The sequence below is a fragment of the Nicotiana tomentosiformis genome, chromosome 12 (assembly GCF_000390325.3).
Source record: "Nicotiana tomentosiformis chromosome 12, ASM39032v3, whole genome shotgun sequence".
NCBI classification, from domain to species: domain Eukaryota; kingdom Viridiplantae; phylum Streptophyta; class Magnoliopsida; order Solanales; family Solanaceae; genus Nicotiana; species Nicotiana tomentosiformis.
In genome coordinates this window covers 83,033,547-83,041,588 of record NC_090823.1, presented here as the reverse complement: position 1 = coordinate 83,041,588, position 8,042 = coordinate 83,033,547, and the positions used below count along the sequence as shown (strand labels likewise).

The 8,042-nt window shown below is 46.5% G+C and overlaps 2 protein-coding genes across 2 annotated transcripts; both read right to left on the bottom strand.

Moving 5' to 3' along the window:
• Nucleotides 1-3,229: 3,229 nt before the first annotated feature.
• Nucleotides 3,230-3,721, bottom strand: LOC138902954 (uncharacterized). The gene has a single exon (XM_070190857.1). The coding sequence runs from the start codon at nucleotides 3,719-3,721 to the stop codon at nucleotides 3,230-3,232; it is 492 nt and encodes a 163-aa protein (XP_070046958.1).
• Nucleotides 3,722-3,809: 88 nt separating this feature from the next.
• LOC138902953 (uncharacterized) lies at nucleotides 3,810-7,799 on the bottom strand. The gene is made up of 2 exons (XM_070190856.1): nucleotides 7,392-7,799; nucleotides 3,810-4,175 (listed from the first exon to the last, which is right to left on the bottom strand). Exons 1-2 carry the CDS (start codon nucleotides 7,797-7,799, stop codon nucleotides 3,810-3,812), a joined length of 774 nt encoding a protein of 257 aa, XP_070046957.1.
• Between the last annotated feature and the right edge of the window lie 243 nt (nucleotides 7,800-8,042).

The following is an 8,042-nucleotide window of genomic DNA, read 5'->3' as shown; positions in this document are numbered from 1 at the left end:
ACTGTCCGTCCATCTAAGGAAAATGATGTGCTCAACTCAACCTGGGTACCCATCTCTCGCTGCACGGCTCTCCAAAACTGCGATGTGAACTGCATGCCCCGATCTGAAATGATGGACACCGGCACGCTGTGGAGGCGAACAATCTCTCAGATGTAAATCTCAGCCAATCGCTCCGAAGTATAAGTAGTCCCAACTGGAATGAAGTGTGCGGACTTGGTCAGCTGATCCACAATCACCCAAATAGCATCGAACTTCCTTGAAGTCCATGGGAACCCAACAACAAAATCCATGGTGATCTTCTCATATTTCCACTCTGTAATCTCTAACCTCTGAAGTAATCTGTCCGGTATCTGATGCTCATACTTCACCTGTTGACAGTTGAGGCACCAAGCTACAAACCCCACTATATCCGTCTTCATCCTTCTCCACTAATAATGCTGCCTCAAGTCCTGATACATCTTCGCGGCTCCCGGATGGATGGAATACTGCGAGTTGTGGGCCTCCTCAAGAATCAACTCACGTAGCCCATCTACATTAGGCACACAAATCGGACCCTGCATCCTCAATACTCCATCATCCCCAATAGTAACATCTCTGGCATCACCGTGTTGAACCGTGTTCTTAAGGACAAGCAAATGAGGGTCATCATACTGGCGCTCTCTGATGCGATCATATAAAGAAGACCGAGAAACCATACAAGCTAGAACTCGACTGGGCTCCGAGACATCTAATCTCACGAACTGGTTGGCCAAGGCCTGAACATCAACTGCAAAAGGTCTCTCACCGACATGAATGAATGCAAGGCTACCCATACTCACTACCTTTCTACTCAAGGCATCGGCCACCATATTGGCCCTCCCGGGATGATATAGAATAGTGATATCATAGTCCTTTAGCAGCTCCAACCATCTCTGCTGCCTCAAATTCAGATCCTTCTATTTGAACAAATGTTGGAGACTCCGATGATCTGTAAACACCTCACAAGACACACCATAGAGATAATGCCTCCAAATCTTTAATGTATGAACGATGGCAACTAACTCCAAATCATGGACAGGGTAGTTCTTCTCATGAGGCTTCAACTGATGTGAAGCATAAGCAATCACTCTACCTATTTGCATCAAGACACACCCAATACCGATCCGAGAAGCATCATAATATACTGTGTAAGAACCAGAAGTTAAAGGTAGAACTAGAACTGGAGTTGTGGTCAAGGCAGTCTTGAGCTTCTGAAAGCTCTCCTCACACTCATCTGACCATCTAAAAATAACACCCTTCTGGGTCAATTTGGTCAAAGGTGATGCAATAGATGAGAACCCTTCACGAAGCGACGATAATAACCGGCCAAGTCGAGAAAGCTCCGAATCTCCGTAGCTGAGGACGGTCTAGGCCAACTCTAAATTGCCTCTATCTTCTTCGGATCCACCTGAATTCCCTCACTAGACACCACATGCCAAAATAATGCCACTAAACTAAGCCAAAACTCACATTTGGAGAACTTAGCATAAAGCGTCTCCTCCCTCAACCGTTGCAACACAATCCTCAAATGCTGAGCATGTTCCTCCTGGCTACGTGAGTACACCAGGATATCATCAATGAACACTATGACAAACAAGTTAAGATGAGGTTGAAATACAATGTTCACCAAGTGCATGAATATTGCTCGGGCGTTGGTCAGCCCAAAAGACATCACAAGGAACTCATAATGACCATAACGGGTCCTGAATGCTGTCTTTAGAATATCCGAGTCCTGAATCTTCAACTGGTGATACCCAGACCTCAAATCAATCTTAGAGAACACCCTCGCTTCCTAAAGCTGGTTGAATAGATCATCAATGCACGGCAAAGGATACTTGTTCTTGATTGTAACTTTGTTCAACTACCTATAGTCAATGCACATCCACATGGTACTATCCTTTTTCTTCACAAACAGAACTGGTGCACCCCAAGGTGATACACTAGGCCTGATAAACCCATTATCAAGGAGTTTCTGAAGCTGCTCCTTCAATTCCTTCAACTCAGCTGGTGACATATGATACGGTGGAATAGAAATGGGCTGAGTGCCCTGCACCAAGTTAATACCAAAATCAATATCCCTGTCATGCGGCATGCCCGGTAGGTCTGCAGGAAACACATTCGGAAAATCCCGCATCACTGGAACCGAGTCAATAGTAGAAGAATCAGCACCAACATCCCTTACAAAAGGCCAAATAAGATAAACAACCCTTCCCAACCATCCGCTGGGCCTTCAAATATGAAATCACTCTACTGGGAACATAGTCTACAGAACCCCTCCACTCGATCCTTGGCAACCCCGGCATCGCCAACGTCACGGTCTTAGCGTGACAATCCAGAACAGCATGACATGGAGACAGCCAATCCATACCCAATATCACATCGAAGTCCACCATACTAAGCAATAAGAGATCCGCTCTAGTCTCCAATCTCCCAATAGTCACTGCACACAATCGATATACACGGTCCACAACAATAATATCGTCCACTGGCATAGATACACGAACAGATAAAACTAAGGACTCACGGGGCATATCCAGATAATGAGAAAAATACGATGATACATACGAATAAGTGGAACCAGGGTCAAATAATGCAGAGGCATCCCTGTGGCATACTGAGACAATACATGTGATCACTGCATCGGAGGCAACAGCATCTGGTCTGGCAAAGATAGCATAGAATTTGGCCTGACCGCCTCATGATCGGCCTCCCCCTCTAGGGCGACCCCTAGTAGACTAAGCCCCACCCCGAGCTAGATGAGTGGGTGGTGTAACTATTGGTACTTGTGCCATCGGCCAAGAATTCTGTTGTGGAGCCCCAATCAATAACCTAGGGCAATCTCTCTTGATATGACCAAAGTCTCCGCACTCAAAACAACCCATCCTCTAACGAAACTGCTACTCCTGATAACCCGCAGAATTACCTATAGAAACCTGAGTGGTCGAGGCATGGTAAGAACTCTGCGCTGGTAGTGAACTGAATGAAGACTGGCTTGAGTGAGCACTGTAAGAGCCGTGGCTAGCTGATTCACCACAATGAGCTGGACGGGTCATCTTAGTGGGCCTATAAAGACGACCCCTGATGTGGTAGGACTGCCCCCCCCCCCAGAAGGCACACCACCAAAACCGCCCAAACTTCGAGGCCTCTTGGCCTCCCTCTCACCACGCTCCTGGCTACGGACCATCACTATCTGCCGAGCAATGTTAACCACCTAGTCAAAAGTGGCAGCAGATACCCTCTCCATAGTCATAAGCAACTGCAGCTGATACGTGAGGCCATCAATGAACCTCATGATCCTCTCCCGATCAATGGGAACCAACCAAATTGCATGATGAGCTAACTCAGAAAACCTCATCTTGTACTGGGTCACAGACATGCCATCCTGCCAAAGCTGCTCAAACTGTATGCCCAGCTCCTCCCTGCAATACTGCGACACAAACTTCTCCAAAAAGAGAACAGAGAACTCCTGCCATGTAGGTGGTGGTGCACCAACTGGCATGCGCCTCTCATAAGCCTCCCACCATCTGAAGGCAACCCCAGAAAACTGAAAAGTAGTGAACGAGACCCCATTAGTCTCCAGAATACCTGCTATACGAAGCATCCGCTGGCACTTGTCCAAGAAGACTTGGGGATCCTCCGACTCAGAACCGCTAAATGATAGAGGCCGGAGCCTCCCAAAATATCTCAAGTCTCCTCTGCTCATCATCAACCATAACTGGGACCATCGGGGCCTGAGCAGCTATAACTGGTTGGGCGGATAGTACCTCCGGTGTCTGAAGTCCCTGCATCGCCTACTCTGGAGTACGGGCAGCGGGGGTATAAGTACCTCCCCTAGCCTGAGAAGTGGTTAGCGCGGCCTGAGCCAAAACCACTTGAGCAAGATCAGTGCAAAATGTCAATATCTGGGTCAACGCCTCCTGAAGGCCTGGAATTACAATGGGCATAGCTGGTGCCTGAGCTGGCCCCACCGGGTCAGCTACATCTGGAACCTGCTCCTGAGCTGGAGCAATTGGTGGATCTGTAGGTGCTGCTCTAGCTGTTGTACAAGCTGCACCTTTACCCCTACCGCGGCCCCTACCGTGACCTTGGCCTATCGTGGCCCTAGCTGGTGGTACTGGTGGTTGTCCATCCTGTCCGGTAGCACATGTCCTCACCATCTGTGAGAGAATAGAATACAGGAGTTTAGTTACCGGAAACAACAAATCTGCACGACAAGAATACAAGAAGGTGAAATTTCCTATGGATTCGATAGCCTCTCAAATATAAGTACAGACGTCTCTGTACCAATCCATAAGACTCTACTAAATCTGCTCATGACCCAAAATCCTAACATGTCGTGATGGCGCCTATCGTGGTACTAGGCAAGCCGACATTCAAAATTATTTCCAACTAAATACAATCAGTGGAAATATAGGGAAGGAGAAACAAGGTCTGCAAAACTCCAAGCAGCTACCTCGATAATCTCCGAGAATCCGAACTCCACAACATAGCAACCGCCGTGACCGGATGCACCTGGGTCTGCACACAAGGTGCAGAGTGTAGCATGAGTACAACCAACTCAGTAAGTAACAAGACTAAATAAAGAACTGAAAGTAGTGACGAGCTTCACAGTTATAGTTTAATTACAGTGATTTCAACATAAGAAAGTAGGCATGATCTCAAGTTTGATAAATTAGGTCAAACAGTTATTCCATGGCAAGTTTAAGTGAAACAGAGCGTAATATCTTTCAGAAATTTCAAGACAGTGATACATGGCAGCTAAGTGCAACAATAATGAAATCAAATGCATCCTCTCAGGCCACAGTCACTCAGCCCTCCCATTCACTCATCACTCGGTACTCGCACTCAGTACGTACCTGCACTCACTGGGGGGGTGTGCAGACTCCGGAGGGGCTCCTTCAGCGCAAGCTCTATAATCCGCATGCATAACTCACATGCTATAGTATAATATTTGGATCCGCACGGACAACTCACATGCTATAGTATTACTATCTCACAATCGGGCCCTCGACCTCACTCAGTCATAAATCTCTCTAGTCTCTCCGGCTCTCAGTAGCCATGAAAGTTAGCCCCAACAGAAATGATATAATGTATCAGCAAGGAACAATAGAGAATAAGATATAATAAATAAGTAAAACTGTGACTGAGTACAAAACGGAAATTTAGCAAATAATTCAACATGTACACGACCTATGTGGGTCTCTATAGTGCCAACACATAGTCTAAACATAATTTCTAACATGATTTGTGGTTCAATTTCTCTACTGCATGGAGAATGTACAGATAACAACAGATTATACAACTATACGGTTCCACGGAATTTGACCAAGTCATAATTCCTATGGTGCACGCCCACACACCCGACACCTAGCATGTGCGTCACCTCAAAACCAAATACATGACACGTAATACGGGGTTTCATAACCTCAGAACCAAATTTAGAACTGTTACTTACGTCAATACGAGCAAATCTCTACTCCAATACCCCCAAGTAGGTCTAGGCCAGTTTTGAACTGCCTCAATCTTCTTATGATCCACTTTTATGCCCACGGCCGATACAACATGCCCCAAAAAGGCGATCGAGTCTAACCAAAACTCACACTTTGAAAACTTGGCATATAACTGACTATCTCTCAGAGTTTAAAGCACAACTCGAAGATGCTGCTCATGCTCCTCTCGACTGCGGGAGGAGATCAAGATATCGTCAATGAATACAATCACAAAAGAATCCAAATAGGGCTTAAATACCCGGTTCATCAAATCCATAAATATTGCTGGGGCATTTGTCAACCCAAATGACATCACTAGGAACTCATAATGCTCATACCGAGTCCGAAAAGTTGTCTTAGGGACATCTGATGCGCTAATCTTCAACTGATGGTAGCCATACCTTAAATCAATCTTCGAAAACACTTTGGCACCCTGAAGCTGATCAAATAAGTCATCAATCCTCGGTAACGGATACTTGTTCTTTATAGTGACTTTGTTCAACTGCCGATAATCTATACACAACCTCATCGAACTATCCTTCTTCTTTACGAAAAACACGGGCGCACCCCAAGGCGAGACACTGGGTATAATGAATCCTTTATCAAGAAAATCCTGCAACTGCTCCTTCAGTTCCTTCAACTCAGGTGGCGCCATATGGTATGTAGAATAGAAATGGGTTGAGTGCCCGGAGCCAAATCAATACAGAAGTCAATATCTCTGTCGGGTGGAATCCCCGACAGATCTTCGGGAAACACCTCTGGATACTTATGCACAACATGTACCAAATCCATAGAAGGAACCTCTGCACTAGAATCGTGAATATAGGCCAAATAAGCTAGAAATCCCTTCTCGACTATACGTCAAGCCTTCACATAAGAAATAACCCTGCTGGTAGAATGGCCATGAGTCTCTCTTCACTCTAATCGAGGTAACCCCGGCATGGCTAAGGTCACCATCTTGGTGTGACAATCCAATATAGCATAATAGGGTGACAGCCAATCCATGCCCAAAATAACATCAAAGTCAATCATATCAACAAGTAGGAGATCTACACTAGTCTCAAGACTCCCAATAGTAATCACACACGAGTGATAGACACAGTCTACAATAATAAAATCTCCCACATGTGCAGACACATACACAGGAGTACTCAAAGAATCACGAGGCACAACTAGATATGAAGCGAAAAAGGATGACACGTAAGAATAAGTAGAGCCCGGATCAAATAGAACTGAAGCATCTCCATGGCAAACTGGAACAATACCTGTGATAATGGCGTCAGATGACTCAGCCTCAGGTCTAGCTAGGAATGCATAAAATCGGGGCTGGACCCCACCACCCTGACCTCCATCTCTCGGACGGCCTCTAGCTGGCTGGCCTCCACCTCTAACGGACTAACCCCTACCTCTAATGGCCTAACCTCCACCTCTGGCAGCCTGACCCCTGCCCCTAGCTGGCTGAGCGGGTGGTGAAGCAAGCAGTGTTGGAACCATGGCACGAGAACTCTACTATGGCATGCTGCTCAATAATCTCGGGCAGTATCTCCTGATGTGACCAGTACCCCCACACTCGAAATGTCCCTCTTGCTGTTGTGGTTGTTGAAGTGAAACTGACACGAACTGGTCGGATAACAATGCTGGTAGCTCTAGATCGGAGGCGCACTAATAGGAGCTGATGGTGCACTGTAGGCTGGCTGCCCAAGATGAGATACATAAGGACCACGACTACCCGAAGCACTGTGGGATACTTGAAGTGCTGACTAAAATGGCCTAGGAGGATGGCCTCTACCAAAAGTACCCCTGCCTCCAGATGAGGCACCACTAAAACCATCGAAAATGATGAGGCCTCTTATCAGACACTGGCCCCCTCTCCTAACCATGAACCATCTCGATTTGTATAGCAATATCTATGGCCCTTTGGAAAGAAATATCGTCCCCAGTCTCCTTGGCTATTTGAAGTCTGATACTTAAAGTGAGCCCATCAATGAATCTCCTCACTCTCTCCCTCTCAGTAGGGAGTAAAATAATGGCATGGCAAGCTAGGTCCACAAATCGAGTCTCATACTGGGTAACAGTCATGCTACCCTGCTGAAGACTCTCAAACTGCCTACGGTAATCCTCTCTCATAGTGAAAGGAATGAACTTCTCTATAAATAGCTGTGAAAACTTATCACAGATAAGTGAAGGCAAACCAGCTGGTCTAGTCAACACATAATCTCTCCACCAACTCTTGGCATAACCGGTCATCTGGAACACTGCAAAATCGACCCTAATAGTCCCAACAATACCCATGTTGTGCAACACATCATGGCAATAGTCCAAGTAATCATGTGACCCTCAGAAGGTGCACCGCTGAAATGAATAGGAAAGAGCTATGTAAACTTATCCAGCCTCAAAAAGGCCTCAAAAGACATAGGGGGGCTATCCCCGGCCTGTGCCGCCATAACCGGCTAAACTACCCCAACTGGCTGGGCTGCTGGAGTCTGATATAGGTGAGCCACCTGCTCCGGGGTGTGAGTAGCAGAAGTCTGTGCT